The sequence below is a fragment of the Cuculus canorus genome, chromosome 7, assembly GCF_017976375.1.
Source record: "Cuculus canorus isolate bCucCan1 chromosome 7, bCucCan1.pri, whole genome shotgun sequence".
NCBI classification, from domain to species: Eukaryota; Metazoa; Chordata; class Aves; order Cuculiformes; family Cuculidae; genus Cuculus; species Cuculus canorus.
In genome coordinates, this window is record NC_071407.1 from 7501790 (window position 1) to 7525337 (window position 23548).

The 23548-nt window shown below is 39.6% G+C and overlaps 1 protein-coding gene across 1 annotated transcript; it reads left to right on the plus strand.

The window, feature by feature from the left end:
* The first annotated feature begins 1182 nt into the window (after nucleotides 1-1182).
* DNA2 (DNA replication helicase/nuclease 2) lies at nucleotides 1183-20598 on the plus strand. The gene is made up of 21 exons (XM_054071611.1): nucleotides 1183-1303; nucleotides 2359-2538; nucleotides 3522-3705; nucleotides 4644-4789; nucleotides 6318-6443; nucleotides 7295-7514; nucleotides 8052-8169; nucleotides 8468-8633; nucleotides 9887-10081; nucleotides 11084-11314; nucleotides 11782-11898; nucleotides 11987-12096; nucleotides 12856-12965; nucleotides 13939-14163; nucleotides 14461-14654; nucleotides 14746-14835; nucleotides 14928-15120; nucleotides 18432-18521; nucleotides 19117-19296; nucleotides 19414-19560; nucleotides 20183-20598. The coding sequence occupies exons 1-21, from the start codon at nucleotides 1293-1295 to the stop codon at nucleotides 20237-20239; spliced, it is 3090 nt and encodes a 1029-aa protein (XP_053927586.1). The 5' UTR covers nucleotides 1183-1292; the 3' UTR covers nucleotides 20240-20598.
* The last annotated feature ends 2950 nt before the right edge of the window (nucleotides 20599-23548 follow it).

Below are 23548 nucleotides of genomic sequence, written 5' to 3' on the forward strand. Positions count from 1 at the left end.
AATTGTGTTTTTATTCTGTGCAGTTAGTGCAAGTGAGTCTGTTTAGCTCAGAGATCTCTGTTTCTGTGATGAGAGTGACACACTGCACCCTGAGCATCCTCAACGTGGATCTTGGGATGCTTCAGGCAGATCCGAGTTAGATTTCCTCTACTCTTTCTCCTTTCCACACTTGGTGGTAGGATCCAACCTGTTCTTCTACCACAGTACCAGTGATGGTCTCAGATCCAGAATGCTTTGCTGAAGGAGTGGTCTTATGGCCAAAAAAATGTGAAGAAAGGGAAATCTGTGTATCTGAAACTTCTGTATCAGCCCAGAAAGCCTCTGTCAGCGAACAGCTCCAAACTTAACAAGTATTTGTCAGAGAAAAAGTTTGATTCCCAGGATGAGTTTCACCCATAAAATAAGTAGCTTCCAGTGAAAGGCGCTATCTATATCATCAATGATACATGATGGGAGATGACGTGCTTGAGAGCAGCCGTGCAGAGAAGGACTTGGGGGTGCTGGGGATGAGAAGCTTGACATGAGGTGGCAATGTGTGCTCGCAGCCCAGAAGGCCAACTGTGTCCTGGGCTGCATCAGAAGAGTGGCCAGCAGGGCGAGGGAAGTGATTCCGCCCCTCTACTCCTCTCTTGTGAGACCTCGTCTGGAATACTGTGTCCAGTTCTGGAATCCTCAATGTAAGAAGGAGATGCAGCTGTTGGAATGGGTCCAGAGGAGGCTACAAAGATGATCTCCTTCTTACATTGAGCCCTCGTCTGGATGCTGGAGCACCTTCCATACAAGGACAGGCTGAGAGTTGGGGTTGTTCAGCCTGGAGAAGAGAAGGCTCTGAGGAGACCTTATAGCGACCTTCCAGTATCTGAAGGGGCTACAGGAAAGCTGGGGAGGGGCTGTTCACATAGGCTTGTGGTGATAGGATAAGGGGTAATGGGTATAAACTGGAGAGGGGCAGATTTAGACTAGACATAAGGAGGAATTTCTTCACGATGAGAGTGCTGAGGTACTGGCACAGGCTGCCCAGGGAAGTTGTGGCTGCCCCATCCCTGGAGTGGCTCAGCAGCCGGTCGGTGAGGCGCTCGGGCCCTGCCCGCGCGCGGGAAGCGCGAGCCCCACCTCACGCGTCCCATTGGCTGCTCTAACCCCGCCCCGCCCCGCCCCACCGCTCCCATTGGCTGCGCTAACCCCGCCCCGCGCTGAGGCGCGCGGCTGCACGGCGTGCCGGGGGCCGGGGGCCGTGCCGGCGTTTACCTGTCAGTGGTCGCTGCAGGGGGCGCGTGCCGGAGGAGCTGCTCATGGCGGAGAGGTAGCGGCGGGGGGGCGGGCAGCGAGCGCAGGGCTTTGGGAGGCAGAGCGGGGCGCGCGCCCTGCCTCGCGCCCGCTCCCCCCTCCCCTCCCCTCTCCGCGTCTCGCGCCTCCGGCTGCGGGCGCGGGAGGGCGGGAAAGCGGGAAAAGAGCCTTGAGGGGTCTTGAGGTGGGATGGGGAGCGCCTGGCGCTGTCGAACCCCAGTCGGTGCTGCCCGCGCTGGGGGAACTTGATTCTCCGTGCCTGATGTGCTGGGGTGCGGTTACACAATCACAGAGTGCTTTAGGTGGGAAAGGACCTCAAAGCCCATCCATTTCCAACCCCTCTGCCATGGGCAGGGACACCTCCCACTGGATCAGGTTGCTCCAAGACCCATCCAGCCTGGCCTTGAACACCTCCAGGGATGGGGCAGCTACATCTTCCCTGGGCAACCTGTGCATGTGCCTCACCACCCTCATAGGAAAACATTTTTTCCTCATATCTCATCTAAATCTCCCCGTCTTTCAGCTTAAAACCCTTCCCAGCTTTCCTGGAGCCCCTTTAGCACTGGAAGCTGCTCTAAGGTCTCCCCAGAGCCTTCTCTTCTCCAGGCTGAACAACCCCAACTCTCTCAGCCTGTCCTGATAGCAGAGGTGCTCCAGCCCTCTGATCGTCTTCGAGGCCTCCTCTAGACCCGCTCCAACAGATCCGTGTCTTTCCTGTGTTGAGGGCTCCAGAACTGAATTATAATTAACTTCCAAATGAGTATTTGGACACCCAAAGGAAGCATTAGCTGCAATTAATAGCAACTTACTTAATATTTGTGTTTCCTTCCTTATGTCTCATATGTCCAAATGCTTGCTTTTCATCCCTGTCATCCAAAGATGCAACTTTGAAGCAGTACCAGAGAGATTTCCTACACTTTACCTATACAGAACCACGCTAAATACATATAAAATTGAAGAGGGTCAGAGTTGGTTTTATATTTGAAGCTTTCCCTGATTTTGTATATGTATATGAGTTAGTTGTTTTCTTTTCAAATAGTGTCATGTCTTTATAATGAATTGTTGCTTCAGTTTTCAGAAGAGAGTGACTGACTATCCTGACACAATCCTCAGGAATGGGCTGAACAACAGATACCGTGTGTTGGAAGTCAGTGTAATCCAAAGAAATGGAAGTGACCCTGAGAAGCACCTGACAATTACAGCATCTCAGCCAGTGGAAGAGACTGAACTGTGCATTCTTAGGAATGGCTGGTAATCCATACAGTAACGTAGATGTCTGTAAAGAGGAGGAAATGTTGCATTGTTAAGCCACTTTTCTTTGTGTGGCCTTAGAGATGAGTTTTACTTTCTTAGAAGTGATAAGAAATCCTGAAACACCCTTTATCTAATGTAATGTTGTCAGTATATTAGTGTAATGGGTATTTATTGTGAGAGAACTGCTGTCATGAAATTTGTGTGGAGTGGATATTGCTGCCTTAAAGTTTTAATTTGTCTTTGTACAAACAAGCGGAAAGACCATGAACTTAGAGCAGGGTATTTTGATTAGTGTTGTCTTGCAACAACTAGAAATGTTCTTCTAAATGGTGTGCCCTCATTGCGCATGAGAATGTACTAAGCTAGGTCTGTAAAATGCGGTTTTATACAGCCTGTGAAAATCACTTTGGCTTGAGCTCTACTGTGAAAGATTAATCAAGTGTGAATCAGTGAGGATTCTAATTCAGGTGTTTGTGCATTGAACAATTGCTCAGTCTTTTGAAGCATACGGGCATCTGCATGCTGTTCAGCACTGCTTTTAATTTGCTGTGGAATCCTGAAAGATTGGAGAAGAGAAGTCTAAGACTCCAGTTTGTTGGAGGAGCAAGTAAAAACGCTGAAAGTTCTACAAATATTTTTATTTTTTTCTGAGTTTCTGAAACAAGTGGAATTGTTAAGTAAAAAGATAGATCTCATGCAATGAAAAGTGGAGTATGTCAACATAAAATGTAACAATACTGAAATAAATGGTTTAATGCATGGATCTGGAATAACTTGAACTCAGTAGAATTTCCCTAAAATTATTGAAGTGTTGGCAGTAAAAATTCCTTTGTTAACTTTCAAATTTTATTTAGTGACTTAAAAAAGAGTCACAATGACCTCCTATTTCAAAGTATGTTGAATCTGAGCTATTACTGTATAATTTCTATTGTGTGGTGTCCTTAGCTTGCAAATGGTTGTTCAAATGTACTATGTTACAGGGAGTCTGTTCCGGTTGTTCCAGGAGACATTGTTCATTTAGAAGGAGAGTGTAGCTCCGGTACTTGGATAATAAATGACCTGTCTGGATACCTAGTTCTTTACCCAGATCTGCTGCTTTCTGGCACTACAATATCAAATAGCATTCGATGTATGAGACGAGCAGTGCTGAGTGAAAGGTTCAGGGTAAGTTTTAATTCCAGAGCCTCTCGTGTATCAGTGGGTTGCTGTTCCATTGAAAATAGTGGTTTAGCTCTATTAAAAGTGGCCGAGATGCTGCATTGCAAAATGTTGTTAGTAGCTGCTCATGATGTTTACAACATGGAATAATTTAGAATAGAAACTGCCTGTCTCTGGCTGAGCTTCTTGTGGTTTTTGAAAATCTGGGCTAAAATAACCCTATATTCTTAACATAATTAATGGGAAAAAGACATGATCTTCCCGCTTGAAATTCTGGAAACTTCTTTGATAATGTCTCACCACATTTTTTGTGGATTTGAATCCTTTGTGAGGGTTGTGCCTCACTGGCCATATGAAAATATAACCAGGCTTGGCCAAGTTAAAACCTAATGGGAATAAGCTAATCATTTGGGAGTCCTGAGTCCAGGATGACACCGCCTTCCAGTTGGGAGTGGAACCCACAAGTGCCAGGTCTATAAAAGCTGTCAGTAAGTACTTAAAAACCTTACCGATGTCCAGTTGTTTGGTGTTGGTTCATGCAGAGCTTCATACAAAAAAATAGCATCTGTAAGATTGTAAAGGTAAGTATTTGCATTAGGAAATAGTGCTATTAATGCTGCTTGCAGGTAAAATTCACTCAGAATTCATTTTAATCTGTGCCTCTGTTTGTTGCTTGTCGGTTACACAGGGCGTATATCCTGACATTGTCGGGGCGGGATAAAAATGGAAGATAAAGTAATAGCAGGGAGACAAATCAGTTTGGCTGTTTTCAGTGTCAGGTTTGAATGGATGTTGATTACTGAGGTGAAACTTTAATGATCTTACAATTGAATAAGTGCAGCCCATCATGTGCAGCAAATAAAAACCGTAAATTTGACAGAAAAGTTTGTATGAAGTTGTCATAAATCTTCATTTGCGTGTATTTTATATCTCATCTGTTGCAGGGCTTCGAGTCTGGTTCACGGCAAACACTCATTGGTACAATTCTTCATGAAATTTTCCAGCAATCGGTAACAAATAACTTGCCACAAGATAAAGTTGAAGAACTAGCAAATAAAATTGTATATGGACAAAAGTATCTCAAAGAAATGTAAGTAACATTGCAGGTATCTGGTTATGTTTGGATAGCAGGGTAAGGAACACTTAAACTAGCAGATAAATTTCTACTTAAAAAAATGTAGTACCAACATTGGGAGAATATTCTGCCAAATGACGTTGCTGAATGAAGCTTGATTATCTTTTAGTAAAATAGTTCCCTGTGTCATAATGTGATTTAATTTCCCTGAACTGCTGAGCTATTTCTAAAAATCTGAATTATGCTTCTGGAGTAACTGTACCTGTGGGATTTTTCTCTCAGGCCAAACATGTTGAAGTGTTTGTGCCTGTAACATTAGATTTCCAGGCATCTCTCAAAGCTGAGTTAAATGTGATGAGCAGAATTAATTTTAATCCTGAGGAGATGAACTAGAAACTTGTGACTGACCAAGCATTGAGGTGTCATGATATTATGATATTATCATATTCTTTATCAGGATACTTAATGGCTCAGTTGTTAGAGAACCTTTCCCTTATTTTCTCTGCAAAGCTGATAGAAGTGCTAGCATAATAAATAGCCTGTGTATTTCCTTCAGAAATTGGCAAGGTGAAGGCTGTCAGTTTTACAATCTTACTGCAGACTTGATTAAAATAGAATTGAAGTCACGTAAAAAAACTATTACATCTCGAATATTATAAATTGTATGTTGGGCATTGTCAGTAGCTGTTAGCTCCAGCTGAGCTGGAAGCTAAAGTTGTAACAAGATTTGTTACTCTAGTTCTGTTGTGAAGGTGGATATTTGAAATAGTGACTGCTAAGGTTTTTGTGTCACCCTGGGCCACTGTGTTTGAAACTCTTGATTTGTGATTCCCCTCTGCATGCGTAGGCTGCTATTTGTTGGGGCTGAAAAGTAAGTTACACACATCTGCTGGCTGTGGTCATTTGTGCTCGTGTGAACCTTATTGTGTGAAACCTGCTTGTATTTCTCTATTCACTATTTCCAGTGAATGCCAGCACTGAGCTATCTAATGCCACATGATTAGGTTCTGCTTACCAGAAAGCAGAAGTCTCATTATTTATAACTGTAGCGACTCAAGACGATCATGATTTCTTTCCAGTTAAAACGGTCTGAAGTCTGTCAATGTGTGTGAAGAATAAGTAGCAGATTAAGGCATTCAAACAAAAAAACGAATGGTCTTTTTAATTTTTTAAAAATTATTTCAATTTTACTAAAGCATAGGAATCTGCATTTTAAAATGCATGAGTCCACTTCTCCTTTCTCTCGGTCTGTTAGTTTTGTTTTATCATACCTATCATGCTGATGCTTTCAGTGCTACACCCATCATTTCAAGTTATGTCAGAAATGAACACAGTATTCCATCACTTGTGATGGATGTTCAGTTGCAGTTTTATGAAGTAATCGAGTTGAACCTTGATGTATCTCACTGCCTACAATTTGTAGATGTTTATTCAAACTTGACAGTCATTTCTATTAATCTCGTTACTACTCAAGGCAAAATCTTAGCACCAGCAGCAAACCTAATATTTCTGTCTCCTTAATGTGCATGGCTTTATTTTTTAGGTATCTCTTAAATCTGAAACAAACAGAAATAATGCAGGAAGTGGAAGAGTATTTGCCATCATTTTTTAAATGGGTGGAAGACTTCATGCGCAATCCAGCTAACCAAAATAAAATGCAACCGAAACTGTAAGAAGCCAGAATTAAAAGTTAAAACCATTCTAAGTTGTTTATCTTGTTTGCTGGTTGACTGTTAATTTTCAGAACAGCATTTTTTTAATGCAAATCTGGTCAGTGATATAGAGTGGATTTACGGCTTCACTGCCAAAATAGCTTTTCTTGAGAGCTGTGTATTTAGTTGCCAATGTGAGGACTGAGGAAGACATTAAGAATGAGGGTGAAATGAAGTAAAAATCTTACGATTTTAAAATTCCTGTAAACAATGTGATTCAAAGTAAAAATTTAATAAGCATGTTCAATCTGTTGACTAAGGTAGAAGTGCAAGACTTCAAATCAGAACGTGCAACTATTTATGAATCCAATGTAATTCTTTACTAAGATAACTGTTTATCTGTGAAATGGTGATTTTACTCACTTGCTGCTGAGCTCTTCTTGTCTGTGGCTTCTTGTTGTTAGTGATAATAGCCGTAGGGTGTTAAAAGCTTTGATGAAACAGCAGGTCTGAGTAAAATCTGTATGCTACTTTCCAGCGTATATCAATAAACTTCAGAAGAAACAAAATGGTTTAGAGTGTGGTTATTCAGAAAAGACCAAAACTGATTAAAACCAGTTTAAGATCCTTTTAACATTGAAATTTAGGTGAATACCAAAACTACATGTCAGTGTGTAGTTTAAAGTAACTTTCTGATCTGCTTACTCTGTTAATGGCAAGATAATTTGAACGAAACTCTATGCAATTTGTTTCTGAAGTTAATGCCTGAAGATGCCTATAATGCAGAAATATTGACTATTTAATCAGAACACAGTTTAATGTTAAGAATTAAGGGAAATTGTAACTTCTGACTTAATTTTCTTCCTAGGTCAGGTAGTGAAAAACCAGAAGATATCTCTTCTAAGACAGAGATTGTAGATATCCTGGACATTGAAGAGAATATCTGGTCTCCCAGGTTTGGGTTGAAGGGAAAGATTGATGTTACAGCCAGAGTGAAAATCCATCACCAGTCGGGAGTGCAATCTAGGATAATGCCGTTAGAGCTCAAGTCTGGCAAGGAATCTAACTCCATAGAGCACAGAAGTCAGGTACATAAAACAAATATCTAACTTTGCTGTCAGTGGCTATGTATACTTTTCTGTTCTGGTAGATGACCTATTTTGTCTTATGAATGTGAAACACTTTGCATTTGGCGTAACCTGGATTTATGGATGGCCGATCCTGGCATGCTGGAAGCTGCTGACAGAAACTAAGAGTGAACAGAGGAGTGAGATGTAGATACACTTACCACTTCCAAACACATTTAGTGTTTTTATTTTGAAATATCTGGTCTTTATTGTTTTCTTATTACATTCAAGTATTAGGTTGATGCAAACTGCTTCAGAAATCATTGTCATACATCTGTCCAAACAGCTGGCAGAGGTAGAAGCTTGTCATAAGCTTTTGTGAAGGAAGATGCCTTTTAATTGAAATCCTTGCATAAGTGCTTATTACTTACAACTTCTAGGCCTAGGAATGTAATAGGAATGACTGCTTAACCGTATAAATTATGGAAAAACTAAATACAGTTTATAAGGTTTTTTATTTTAATACATTGTAAAATAGTTTACATATAATGTTTGCAGGTTATTCTGTATACATTGATGAACTTGGAACGCAGAGCAGATCCTGAAGCTGGGTTTCTTCTTTATCTCAAAACTGGTACCATGTACCCTGTTTCTGCAGCTCGCATGGACCGAAGAGGTAAAGCTGTTCCCCTTCCCAAGAAACCATAATTATTTTAATTAAAATGAAACATTTTAGTAATAGTTACAAGGTTTATTATCATGAACATATCTGTACTTAGAGATATATTACTTGTTTTAGTGTTACGAATTCAATAAGCTTATGTTATTAACTTAATTGTTTTAGTAATACTCCACTAGGACTTTGCCATGTGAATAATCACTTCTGAGCTGACTAAAAAGCTAGTTACTTTTGAGTTAGGAATTACTACAAACAAACCCCAAAATATCAGCTTAATTTGTTCTTTTCTTGGCAGAATTAATGAAGTTAAGAAACCATGTGGCCTTCTACTTAACACATAGTACCTCTAAATCTGTTGTGGGAAGCCAGCAGTCACAGCTTGCAGCTTTGCCTCCTGTAATCGATGACAGCCAAGCCTGTAAATATTGCTCCCAAATACACAATTGCTTTCTATACAGCAGGTAAAAAAACCCCAGGTTGACTCATGTTTTTAAATAAGCTTGAATAATTGTAACTTTTGACACTGTGATTTCATTGTTGTGGTTGAGAGTTTCTTGTTTCTTTATTAAGGACTCTTGCACTCCAAAAGAATGTTCCATAGACCTCACTGCAACTTCTGTAGTGCAAGTTGTTGATCTTGGAGAGGCTCAGATGTTTGCTCAGGTACACTTTCTGCAAGACAAAAATATGAGAGAAATCACAACAAAATACTCAATGATGATAACAGATTTCTCTTTTATTGAAGTTAATAATAATAATTATGATTCAAAAAGCGCTGTATTGTTGCAACTCTTTGAAATGGACATTCCTTTGAGGCTGCATTATGTCTGGACAACAACTCATTCACTTTGACTCTGCCGAAGATTGTTTCCCTGTAGGGTGTCACACGTATAGTGATACTTTGATATTGCTCTGCTGAAGTGTTATTGCATTTCCTGTTAAGGGGAAATCATGAGCTTATATTAGGTAAATTTTCACATAAAGTTATTGACTTGTTTTAAAAACTGCTATAAGTTTTAGTCGTGTTTTTATGCTCCTCAAAAAAACAGAACCAAAATTGTATACTCAAGAGATTGAGTGAGATGTGTTAGAACAAGAGAGCTTTTGGGGATGATCTTGTGTAAATATTACACCTGATTTTTAAAATTTCAGGGGTAAAAGTGTACGCTGAAGGAGGTATCTTTGTGGGTGTATGCCATTCGGAAACATTATTTCTAGTATTCATTTTTTACAGCAACAAGATTGTTACTGGGTAGCTGTGAGTTTCTGAACTAACTTTTTTTTTTCTCTTTGGTCACATTTTATATATGTGACTAGATACAATGTCTATTGATACTTAGTTTTGAGATAAATTGACCATTCTGCTTGTGTGTTAACTATTAAATCCCCTTCAATTAGTTAAATCTCAATGTAATATTCATATGCTACAAAAGAAGAATAGAAGATCCAGCTACCGAAACGTATACAGTACTGTCTTCAAAGTGTCCTTAACTAGTCTTTGAATTTTTGTCCTTAATAATTCAAAACTGTAGAGATGATGTAAAGTTATTAATATGAGATTTTTCATATGAACGAAGGATACAGATTCAACTTTATTTCAGTGATGATAGATCGATCTATCTGCTGTGTTGCAGTATATATTTAATTGGCACATATAGACTTGGAATAAAAAAGATAGAAGTTGACTCTTTCCTGTGTTTGGTTCTGCCTCTAGAGCTGTGGAACAGAAGATGGCCAGCGTGTCTTTTCCTCCTGCCATGGTACCGATTATTGAGAGGGAGACTCAGCACCTGAAACCCTCCCACTTAGAGTATTTCAGCCTCTGGTATCTGATGTTAACCCTGGAACTGCAAAGTGGAGAGGGTAGAAAGGGATATAAAAATATATGGATGATACCTTCTTCAGAAAGGTAAGATGCACTTTCTAATTTGATACAAATGATGCTTCCTTCAATAACTGGAAATGAGGCATTGTCAGCTTCTGCTTTCAATACAAGGAAGACAAGGTGTTTTCCAGTGCTAGTAGAAATAGGCAAAAAAAAAAAAAATACTTGCATAGGTAGGTTTTTTGTGAAATGTGATTGAGTGGAGACATGAGCGTACTAGACTTATTGGTTTTGTATTTGAAATATGATATTGTTTTTTATTGTTAAGTCACACTTAGGAAGCAGCAAACTCTAGCATCAGTCTCCAGAAACAGAAATGATATGATTTTTTGTTTAATTTGTGTCCCTGGGGGCTTAGGCTGGGTGATGGTTGCGCTGGCTTCCTGAGGGCTTACTTGGCAAACAGTGATGTGTTTTGCACCATACTACTAGGCATGGCTATGAGTGTGGATAAAAGCAGGCTGAGGGCTCTCCTGGGCTGAAGTAGCGTGTTGTTATACATCACCTTGTCCAGCAGCTGGGGAAAAAAATAATTGGCAGTTTAAGGCCCATTTTAAGGCATCTGAAGAAGTGAAATGTAACCAAGTTGTTTTAAGTGAAACAAGCGACTCGGTAAGCAAATATGGAACACTTTAGTGAAGTGGATCTCCACACATTTCAGTATTTGTTTTGTAACAGGAAAACATAAATAACTTTAGCCTAGATATCAGAGTCTGCTCTTGAAACAAATACAAGGGTTCTGGATATTTTTTACAATCCTTTGCTGGTCAAAGTGGCTATTGCAAAGTGACTTCAATCTTCCTGGTTCCTGTTGTATATGTTTGGGTTGTTACTTTTTTTTGTTTGTTGCCTTGGGGATTCTTTTCTGGGGTGGTAGGGTGGGATATTCTTTGGTTTGTTTTTGTTTTAGTTTGATTTTGGGTTTTAGTTTTGGTGTTTGGCTGTGGCTGGTATGAGTATTTTTTACTTATTTCTTTTACTGGGAGGATCTGAGAATGAAAATATTTGTTTTTCTAATATCTTCAGAGAGAAGGCTGGAGATTGTGTTGGAAACATGATCAGAATTGATGACGTGCAGGAAACTTCTGAGGGACAGTATCTACATTTTTTCCAACGTAGAAATGGTCCCATACCTGGAACAAACCTGTTGGTTGGTGATCGAGTGGTTGTGAGTGGAGAGGAAAATGGTTTACTTGGTTTGGCTACGGGCTATGTTAGAGAAGTTGATGCTACAAAAGTCTCCTGTTTGTTGGGCAGGTAATAGAACAACATGAAAAATGTCTGTTTGAAGTCATTATGATACTGGCTTCAGGAAGGGTACTTACAGATGTGCAAAGTTGTGATGTGTTCTAGCTCCTCTTGCTTGGCTTGGGGAATTAGCCTTCAGAAATTCTCTTATCTTGATTGAAAATGTCAATACTTGGTCAGTGTCTATGTCTAACTCGGTTGACCAAGTAAAACCATGCTTGCAAACTCCATTTACTTGTCTCCATCATGAGACTGTATGGATGCCACAATTACTTTGTTGATACTAACTTTCATTATTCAGTCTGTATTGTTTTTTAAATTGGACTCTAATAATGTTTTATTTAGATCAGTGTGTTCTTCTAGCTATTGCTTTGCTCTGGGACCTCTGGAAAACTTCACTTAATATTTAGTGATGAGTCCATCATCAAAATACTGGTTGTAAAAAGAATTTTGTCTGTGTTACTGTCATCCTTCAGGAATTTGTCAAAGCTTCCCAAGAACACCTTATTTAGGTTGGATCATGAAGAAGGAGATTTTGGTGTAGGAGTTCCTTTTGAAAACCTTTCTAAATTGATGAAAGATTCCCCAGTCGGGTATGGAAAATCAAATTAATTGCACACTTTCAATATGTTCAAATAAAATTTCTCAACTGATAACTCTTCTTGTTTGTTATATTCACAGTGAAAGGCTTCGCAACTTGATAATTGACTTCCACAAGCCACGTTTTATTCAGCATTTGAGCACTGTCCTTCCTCCAGAAGCAAAGGAAACTGTTGCAAATATTTTAAAGGGTACAAAGTGGCTTTCCTCAAAATGTGTTTAGTAGTATGTCTAGGAGATGGGCTTTGGTGTAAGCATTCACTTGTATAATGACTCTTGCTGCCTTGTTGGCTGCTCTGTAGTGTGACGCTTTGTGGCACCCTTCTATTAAAAACAAAACAAAATTTGCTTAGTTATGTGGCAGTGCCTCCTATCTGGTAAAAATATTTCATTGTTCTTTGACAATGTCGTCTGTGAAACCAGAAATTTAACTGTATTCCTTTAGAGCAAATAGAAATTTTTATAAAAACTCAGTCTGGAGACTTATTTTTTCGCTTGAGCTTTGCCTAGTCCAAATAGCTGGAATGCACTACCTACGTGCATCAGACTGGGAAGAGCAGCTCTGATATAATGTTTCTTCTAGACAGGATGATGTTTTATGTGCAACTCATTTCCCTTTGCTGTGAGCTAAATGTTTGTACATTAAAGTGGGTGTGATAAAATAGAAATGCTCATACATGTTATCATATGGATGTGGTCATTTAGGATATTAAAAAGAGTCACAAAAGGTCTAAGAATAAAAATAAGTTATGCAATTTATTTCTGAGAATGTAACGCAGAGCCTGTGTTATGCATTATTTAATATCACTATTTATTAGACCCTTCAGATCTCTGCTCAATTCTTTAAGGGCTTTAATGGAGGAAGAAAGAAAAAATAGTTTTATTAACTTTCGCAGTTATTACAATGGTTATGAAGTGTTCACACTTAATTTTGATTTTTCTTCCTAAAGGTCTAAATAAGCCTCAGAAACAGGCAATGAAACAAGTGCTGCTTTCAAAAGACTACACTCTTATTGTGGGTATGCCTGGAACAGGAAAAACTACTACAATATGCGCTCTAGTAAGATCACGTACCTTGGTTTAGATTTTTTCTGGTGAGATTTAGGGGTTAGCATTAAACTAACTCTGTATAAAGCATGCTGTCCAAAATTGATTGTCATGACTTAGTTTACTGATCTCTGCATAATTTCAAAGAAGGGAACGCATTTCTTTTTGCTTAAGAAGTTATATTTGGTAGAACTAAAAATGTATTTTGCAGAGCGTGGCTTTCTTTTGCTTGTGTAGGAATATACGTGGGAGGGAGAAGATTGAAGGGTGATATTTAATCACTTCTGTGGCAGTTTAATGCTAAAATTCTTTGGCCCCAAATGTCATCAAGTTCTCAAATTCCGAGATACATCTCAGAAAAGGGGGTCCTTGGGGAAGTTGGTAACTTGTCCGCTGTAAGTTGTATAACCCCATGGTGCTGAAGCCATGGGCAGCCTGCTAGCTGTCTCTAGCTGGTGGTTCTCTTTCCCCGGGAATGGACTGTAGGAGCTTACTGGATTAGAGTTGTGGGCTGAGTGAGTTTTTCTTGAAATAGCACTTTCGGTTGTCATCAGTGGGGAAAGAGGAGGCTGAAGAGCAGGCAGCTGCTGCTGTTACCAGATCAGCTCACTCTGCAGAATCTCCTGTGGCTGAATTGTCATGGAGAACAGTGTGTGGGGATGAGCTGCATGGCTTGTTCTTACGGGGGGGGGGAATCTTCTGAGCGAAGTGCCTTCTTTTCAGTGCAGTTTGCGAGTGTGAATGGATGTTCTTAGCTCTTGCTGTTTGCAGTGTGCCTAGTGAGCCTGCTGTTCATGAGAACCATCACGTCTGTTGCCCATATTACTTTGACCATAGCTAACTGGTAGATTTGGCCAGGAAGACTGGTATAAATGAGGTAACATTTGTTATTGGCTCCCTCTGAAACTGGTTTTTTACAAACGTGGGATTGCTGATCCTTATGTGAACTAATGTCTTCTTCTTTTCTTCCCTTTGCCACTCACTAGGTGAGAATCCTTTCTGCTTGTGGCTTCAGTGTTCTTCTGACCAGTTTTACACACACTGCAGTAGACAATATCCTGCTAAAGCTAGCCAAATTCAAAGTTGGCTTCTTGCGCTTGGGACGAGCTCAGAAAGTTCATCCAGACATATGGAAATTTACAGAAGAAGAAATTTGCAGGTCCAAATCAATTAAATCTGTAGGAGATCTGGAAGAGCTCTATAACAGCCAGGTGAGAAAAGTGCTTTTCTACCCCTGGAAAATATTACTTAGTATTCTGCTTGTTCAGATGCTGTAGAGAAGGAACTCATCGCAGAGCAGTGTTATTGGTGTGAGAAATCTGAGCTGAAAAAGATAATAAATTTTTGCATCACTTCAATTTCTTTATAAGACAAATATTGATGGTCTGTAAGTTGAAAATAATGTTTTATGTCTAAATAAAACAAGTTACGTTTCTCTTAACTTGGAAAACATAATGCTAAAGGGTATAAGAGGTATCTTATCCTTAAAGTATGTCTCAATTTTTCAGCCAGTGGTTGCAACATCTTGCATGGGAGTAAATCACCCCATCTTTGTTCGGAAGCAATTTGATTTCTGTATAGTTGATGAAGCTTCACAGATAAGCCAGCTTCTCTGTCTGGGCCCACTGTTCTGCTCCAAAAGGTTTGTGCTGGTGGGGGATCATCAGCAGCTGCCTCCGCTTGTACTGAATGCAGAAGCAAGGTAAGATGAAATGCTGCTGGACACTTATCAGTAGCAGGAATCCTGGGAAGGCCCTTGCAGATTTTGCCTGACTGTGTTTGTTTTGTAACAGAGACCTTGGCATGAGTGAAAGCTTATTTAAAAGGCTGGAAAAAAACCAAAATGCTGTTGTCCAGTTAACTGTGCAGTACAGAATGAATAGGTATCTTAAACTTTCATTTATTAAATTGATTTTTTTAATGTGGGATTGAAAGCGCAAGATTTGATGCCTTTTCTTGGTTTTTAAATCTTTAGTAAAATCATGTCACTGAGTAACATGTTGGTGTATGAAGGCAAACTGGAATGTGGCTCGGAGAAGGTGTCAAATGCCACTGTGAACCTGCCAAACCTAAAAAAATTGACACTGGAGCTTGCAGATGCTTCAAAAACATGGTTGAAAGAAGTACTTGATCCAGACACACCTGTGTGCTTTCTGAACACAGAAAAGGTAAAGTTAATTATGCTCTTCTTTCAAAATTGTATTTTTGATGTGAGTTCTCAATACAGTCAATATATGAAACTTCATACGGCTTAGGTGGGGTAAAATATGTAACTTTAAAAAGTGGTTTTCTTATATGTAAAATGTGCACATGCAAAATTGTTGTTAGGATAGCTGATCAACTAGGGTGGTGCAGGTGCTGCTGGAAATATTGCATCTCAGAGCAGCTGGAAAGTTTGATTTGCATAGTATTTCAGAACGTACTACATTACTACGACAGTATTTGAACTTACTATAAACTTTGTTTGCATGACAGAATGTAGCTCAAGGTATGCAGCCATGTTGTATGCCCTTGCAACCATAGAACAACTTCAGTTCCAGTGACTGAGGGTTGGCAATGTCTGAGCTGTGTGCCAGTGGAAGGAATAATTGTAATTCCCCATTGGATTTTGCAGATACTCAGTACACGGAAGTGTGAGGGAAAAGTGAGTTGGTTTAGGTGTGTCAATTTTTTGCCAGAAAAATAAAACTCTAGAGTGGATATGAATTACGCAAAGAAACTGATGTCTAGGTACAATAAAGGAGAGTTTAAATGCATGTGGAAAAGCATTTCCTAAACTGAACAGGGCAATGTTTTCCAGAAACGCCTCCATAGCTGCTGTCCTTTTCATGGAAAAGCAGATAGTTGGTCCCAGGGAAGAGGTTTATCCTAGTAGGAAATGGGCTGATACACTATCTGTTCATCGTACCAGAACCGGTAATGTGAAAGCTAGAGTTTCTGTTCCATTTCAACCTTTTTCTTCCCTAGAAAGCCCACCTCGAGTCCAAGGCAGCTGTTGTGTTTGAAGAGCCAGACAGAAGGCTACACTGTCCAAAATACTTGTGGTTTTGTTGAGACATTAGGCTATGATGTCATATCTCTTTTTGGACTTCCTGTCAAACTCCATGTGTTGTGGGTAGTCCTAGAGGAATAAGGGGAAAAAAAAGAAAAACCACCCCCCCAACGCAAAACCAAACAAAACAAGCATTTATTATGTTTTTGACTTTATAGTGCGTTTTTCCCCTGTATACTGTTGTTCGTAGTGTCACTAAGAAGGCCTGAAGAGACGTGTGGTGGGATACAAAAAGAGAGAAAGAGGAAAAAATATCACTTGACACCACCAGGAAGCTTGCATTTTTTTATGCTTATTTCTTAGAAAAAGCCTCCATTGTTTTCTGTTCAACGTGACATGTTTGTGACAGTAATCTGGAATCTATTTGTTCCTTTTCTGCTGAATCCTGTGGCAGTCTGCTCTTCAGCTTGGGTCTGAGTGCTGAAAAATTATATCCTTGTTTTAATGCCAGCCTTCTGAGTAATTCTAGGCCAAAGTTGGTTTTGTTGAGGTTTTTCTTCGTGTACTATGCAAACAATAAATATAAATGTAGGCATGTGTTATCGCGAGCATGACCTTGCTTTTAGAACTTCTTTCTGCTGAAATAGTTTCAGTATAGTTTTTGAAATATTACCTGTGAACAGAAACAACTCTTCATTAAAACAGTGCTTTTCTGCTTGTAAAATTGAGTGCATGCAAGTTTGGAGGCTTCTTAGGTGTGGTGTTTTCAGAACAGTGAGTTTAAAAACCCAAATAGCACATCTATATCACTATAGCTCTTAATTCCGTTGTGATGTGACAGGTCGTAACAGTAGGACTGAGTACGTGATGGCAGTACAAGAACATGTTAACTTACACAAAGTATTAAGTTGCATAGCTCTTGAGGCACAGGCTATGGAGAAACTACTGTTCTGGAAAAGGCAATGGAATCTTTTAATATGGAGGAAAATATTCTGTGCAACATACTGAAAACACACCATGCTATGTAAAAGAAGGTTGGAGGATGTGTTGCAGAAAATTGGATTCTTGCTGAAGTGTGTAGTACCCTGCTTAACCAACACAATGCAGACCGCTTTTTTAGCATGTGGCTGGAATCCTACGATAAACTTGTGGGTACAGCAGCCTATTAGTGATCTATAATGCTGCCTCCAAGATAGCTATATGCAGCTGCAGCAGTGTCACACATGGGTTTGTCAGTCTCTATTAGATGAATTTTTGTTCGTTTGCAGTGCTGTAGTGTACCAGGCATTGAACACAGATCACACTTCATGAGTCATCCACCAGTTGAATTACTGGATTTGTGAGACTTTTGATACATATTGTAAACTGTCTCATTCTATACATGTGCGAAGGTGCTGCTCTAGCAAGCAGATACTGCTTCCCTGGAACGCTCTTACAAATATTAACTATGTGTTATTTTAGCCACACGTTAACCATTGTAGTGATCTCCAAAGTTGGCCGCTCGGATGATATTGGGGTGGTTGTTCAAAGAAATGAAAGCAATTGTAATACGACAGTGAGTGTTGCATGAAGTCAGACTGTGCTACCACCCATTTTGAGTGGTAATGCTGTCACAAAAACTTAGAAGGAAAACTGAATGAAGTGGTATCTAAGAAAATAAAGTTGGTGTGTATCATTAGTGACAGAGGCAAATAGTGGGATGGGCAAAGTAGTAAACGGCCGTGAATGAGTAAGGTAGTAAATGGAATGCAGAGCCAGAAAGCAGTATGGTGTATACTCAATTTTAGACTTTTTTAAAATAGAGGTTTGTTACTTAAACTTGAGAGAAGGCAAAGCAAAAAGAATAAATTATAAAACTGTGATACAGAAATGACAAGAGCTTACATTCCAAGCTTGTTGCATTCTGCTCTCACTCATACATGATACAGGGAAATTGAGTTAATTGTTAAGTAATGGTAAATTCGGTGAATATTATTTAATTTGGAAGCTAAGCTTAATGCTTCCATTTTGGGTCATCTTCCTGTAGCTGTAAATGTAGGCTTTCCAGTATGTAAAAAAATTCTTTCTGCTATAGAAATGGGGAAAATTTGCTGTAAATACAATTGTATGAAAAGCCTTAAATCAGAAGTCCTATGTAAAGTATAGTTTGCTCTTTTACCTTGTCAGAGTGGGAAATGTCCATTTTTTTTCATACGATACAGATTGTGTGAACTGTGAAATCAGACGATCAAACTTTGGCAGTTTCTTAAGGTGACTCACTAGTACTAGAAATTAATTTCAGCAGATTGTTTCAACTTGTTCTGCAAATACGGTATTCTGAAGTTACAGTATAGGCTCTTGCACTGTGTGAAATTTAGCATTTAGCCTTACTTTTTAATAAAACTGTTACTATAAAACCATGTATGACATGGTGAGTTAGGGTTCAGAATACAGGATGCTAATGTAGACAGCAAGAGTCTGTCAAACTTTTGGTTTGTATCTTTAAAGGTCCCAGCACCAGAACATGCAGAGAAAGGTGGTGTAAGTAATGTGACAGAAGCTAAACTGGTGATCTCCCTCACATCCTTATTCATTAAGGTATCTTTTTCTTTATTACATTGTTTGGAGGGGCAGCTTTATAATTAACCATTTTCATAGTACTGCAGGAATAGCGATGATATGCATTGGGTTATTGTTTGTGGGGTAACCTCAAGGATATATGGAAGGTTGCCATGTCAGTATAATGAGGAGCTTGAGGTCTGCATTCAGTTCACTGTCCCCTGCCTGGTTGCATTTGGGATGCAAAACAGCTGGATGCCAAATTTAGAGATGAGGACTTTCATGTGAGGGAGAGGATAGGATTTACTTTTCTTCCTTTTTTCATCCAGTCAGCTTCAGGAGTGGTACAGACCAGGGGTTCTGAATGTTTGCCTCACAGTCTGAGGAGGAAAGAAAGAAGTGGATTTCAAGGATATCTGTCCTTTGTGTGAGGGTTAAGACGAAACATGGGAGCTTGCAGTAACTAATACTTTGTATTTTCTTTACTTATACCTAGAGTTCCACTGACAGTGTAAATGCAGTATCTTGCTGCAGTGTTTATAATAAAACAATCCTTGAGGGTCTTCTGGTGGCAATGAGTATCCTGAGCAAACTGCAGTGACAAATTTTTTCTTTCTGATTCTTTTTCATTCAGGCTGGCTGTAAGCCTTCAGACATTGGCATTATATCACCATATAGGCATCAGTTAAAAACAATCACTGATTTGATGGCAAAATGGAAGAACAGAGTGGAAGTCAATACAGTAGACAAATACCAAGGAAGAGACAAAAGTATCATAATTGTATCTTTTGTTAGGAACAGTAATGATGAAAATGTAAGTTGGTAATATTAACTCATTTCAGTTAATAGATGCATTTTGAAAATGAGGTTTTTATCTGCATGAAATTCTGAAATTTAGGAAAAATAAAAGCAAATTACATTTATTCAACAGCTTGGTGCCCTCCTGAAGGACTGGCGACGTCTTAATGTTGCTATCACAAGAGCCAAGCACAAACTGATCATGGTGGGCTGTGTTCCTACCCTGTGCCGCTATCCTCCTTTGGAGAAGCTGCTCTGCTATTTGCAATCTGAGGGAATGATATCCTTTTTCTCCATGTGGTTTTGTAAAGGGGAAAGGTAAGGCTGACTTCCTGAGGTCTGAAATAAGAATTGGAAGATACTATTTAGGTTACACTTGTGACACTGGAAACACACTGGAAGGCAGAATGAAAGTCCATGCTAATTTGCAAGTTGACTTTGATGTAATTTAATTTTGAGGCCTGAATTTTTAATATTTAATGTTTTTGGGTTTTTTTAGCCTTACTTTCTTGGTATCTTAATCTCAGTGTGATTGTTTTCCTCAGAAGCACCATGCATTTAAACACATTTGATGGGAGAACAGATCATAAATAATGGAAAACGGTTCAACTTCCAGTTGACTTTTTATTTTTTCTTTTTCCTTGGCATTCTACAGAGTTTGCTCGAGCTACAGCTGTTTCCATTTCCTATGGAGGAAATAGTATTAGCTGCTTTCTTTGCAAGTACCAATATATGAGCAGCCTGATCCAGTGGGAGGTGTCCCTGCCCATGGCAGAGAGTTGGAACTGGATGGGCTTTAAGGTCCCTTCCAACCCAAACCATTTGATGATTCTATATATTCAAGCATATTTTGTGTTTTTGTGAAAGCAGTATGTAATCAAAATGTTTCCTTAACTTGCTACATTTCCAGTCTTCCAGCAGGAGCTCATGAAAGTATCCACAAGTGTAATATTTTATGATTGTGACAATGGAGAGTTTTACAGGCATTTGTATATTTTCTTCTGGTGCTGCTTAATGTAAATAACTGGTTAGTGGGGTACAAGTGCTGAGGTGCACTCTCATCTAAATGGGGCTGAAACAGAAAGCACATTCAATTATTTTAAAACTTTCCTTTCAGTGAAATAACAATACACACTTACTTCTTTAATAAACCGATTGTTAAGGTGGTTGTTTTAGTATTGCTGTACTTGTAACAACCCAGGAATATGAAGTGTTCTGTTCCTTCAGAGACTGGATAGCTATTTCTGTGGTCATTTTTATCTTGATAAATAGTTATCTGCGTAAATGAACGGGGAAGCACTTGAGGAGAAGGAGGAGGAAGGAGAAATGCAGTGCTGTATTAAGTCAGTTTTCTAGGCTCAGTTTGGTTTTAAAGACTGCGAAATGTAGTTTTGCAGCAATTCCATTTATTAGAATTCCCAATTACGATGCAGTGTTATTGTGCTGTTTGTTAACAAATTATGAAAAACTTCTTTCTCTTCTTGAAAGCCTCATGTTCTTTAAAGTGTGCCTCTGTTTTTTTAACCACTGAAATCTTATATTTATATGCATAATCTAATTAATCTCTTATGAAGATCCCTTGACTTTTGTAATCTCTTGATTTTGCGCACATCTGGGAGAAATGTGATGTTGATTCATTTAACTCCCTTTCATGAACAAACATATTTAGCAGGTAAATCTGTTGAAATTAAATGCTGCCCAGTAGCAGATCATAAACTGAAACCAGAGTTTTATGGTCTGATCTGTAGTCTTTTCTTCAAAAAAAACCCAAACCAAACAAGAGACGCAGCTGGGTGACTAAGAAGTTTACATGCTCATGTTCATTTTTTTTTGTAAAGATGATTGCATATGTGCAATACAAAATATCCTTTACTTGACAGAGCTGGTTTAGTTTCTTTATATTACCTCAAACTCCAGACTGAGATGTTTCTTTCCAAGACTGCTGGTGAAAACGTCATTTTTTTTTTATTATTCTTTAGAATCATTAGTGTTTGTTTTGTCTTGGATCAATGCCAAGTAGCTGTGTGCATATAGTTGCAAGCAAACCTCTAGATGTTAAATGTGGGCGTTTTTTACTCTTTTTAAACTGCTCCCTAACTTTTGTAATGTTTGAAATAAAAAAGACTTGATGTTGGTTTTGTTACATGTGTTTATACTTTGTTAATTCTTTGCTTTGCTTAAATAATACAACTATTTTAAACAGTACAAAAATGATTTGACTAGTTGACAGGATATCCTTTTTTTCAGGTGAAAATACAACAGTATACAGGGAAATGATCTGTGTGCTAATAAATAAATTAGAGGTATTGCCATTCTTCCACAAAGGTGCATGAGAAACAAACACAAGACCAATCCTATATTTCTTTAATTCTAAACTGCATCCTTTCTTCTTGTTGCGTGGTAAAAATTGGACTGAGGAGAGATCTGCAGATTAAACGTTTTGATCGAGTGGTCTCAAACAAAGCTGAGATGTTTGAAAATTACAGTCTTGCATTCTAACGACCACGGACATTTCAAAGGAATATCTTGAAAAAGTAAAAATAATCACTTTTTCTCTTTGCTGCCTTTACAACAGCTTTCTAAATGCAGAAGTAGTCGTGGATACTGGTGAAAAATATGGAGACAAGTGTTCATCACTGTCTTAGTGCATTATATGGTGCTGGGATTCTTAAAACAACCACCTACCCAGAAAGAAGTTGATTATTGCCAGAGTAAGTGGATTGTCCGATGTTTAAATGTATAGGTTCCTTTTTCTTTTCAAGAGGTGGTGATCATGGATTTAGGGAAGGGCTGTGTTCTACCCCAGTGCTGCCCTTGTCCTTTGCTCTCCTCCCTTGCAACCATGGCCATGATCTCCTTTTCCTCCATGCTGTTCTGTGTGTGGTCTCTGGAATGGGGTGAGGTGAAGCACACCTCTCTGCTCCACAGCTTGCCTGTTCCCCTCTCCCAGGAAAGGGAGGGGAAAGAGCAGGATTTAGAGCAATGATGAAGCAAAGTGAATTGCAGTGCTCAGGGTGCAGTCAGTGTGAACTGAGATTCCATCCCTCTATGACAGAAACGCTTGGTGTTAAACAAGTACAGCTGCTGGGGCCGCAGCCTGGTTTGGTTTTCTGGTGCGATTCATGGAATCATAGAATGCCAGGTTGGAAGGGAGCTTGGGGATATTCTGGTCTAAATATATGCTCATAGTTTAAATTAGATGGCCCAGTACCATGTCAAGCTGAGCCTTGAAGGTGTCCAGCGTAGAGGGATCCACCGCTTCCCTGGGGAGATTATTCCAATGTTTAACTGTTCTGAAGGTGAAAAATCCAACTGGAATCTCTCCAGGAGCAACGTCTACCCATTACCCCATGTCTCTTCCATGCAACTCCTCTTACAAAAGGAGTCTCCATGTTCTTGGCAAGTACACCCTTTAATTACTGGTATGTGGTAATAAGGTCTCCCCTCAGCCTTGTTTTCTCTGAACAAAGCCAGTTCTCCCAGCCTTACTTTGTAGGGAAGGCTTCCCAGTCCTCCGATCATCTTAGGGTTCATTCTTTGCACCCTCTCCAGCCTGTCCACATTTTTTTTTGTGTAGCGGTGACCAAAACTGGACTTGACGCACCAAGTGCGGCCTTGACAAGTAAATTTCAGGGTTACTAAAAATATCTTGTGTTTTTTAAAAGGCTGATTTGTCTTTTTAGTTACCTGCTCCTAAGGTACTGAATTCAAAAGGTTTTTCTAGAATGATAGTATTTGTTGTGATGTTCTCCAGCATTTAGAGAATCTCGTGTGGAACAAATGTTAAAGCCTCAGCCCCTTGGTCACGAGAAAGAAGCAGAGAAGCATCAAATTCAGGCTGTTTGTTGGCGATGCAGCTGCCACCTTCATACAATCATAGAATCGTTTGGTTGGAAAAGACCTTTGAGATCACCGAGTCCAGCCATCCCCGTCCACTACTGAGCCAGATCCCGGAGTGCCTCATCCACCTGGTTTTTGAACCCCTCCAGGGACAGGGACTTCACGACCTCCCTGGGCAGCTGTTCCTGAGAACGCTTTTCATGAAGAATTTTTTCCTGATGTCCCACCTGAACCTGCCCTCATGCAACTTGAGGGCATTTCTTGTGCTGTCGCTTGTCCCTTTAGAGGACAGACAAGACCCAGGGACCCTCCTTCTCTCCAGGCGGAGCCGTTCCAGCTCCCCCAGCCCCTCCCAGAACCCCTTCCCAGCTCCGTCCCTCCTCACGCGCCGCAGCCCCTCCCTGTCCTTGCAGGGCCGGTGCGGCCGG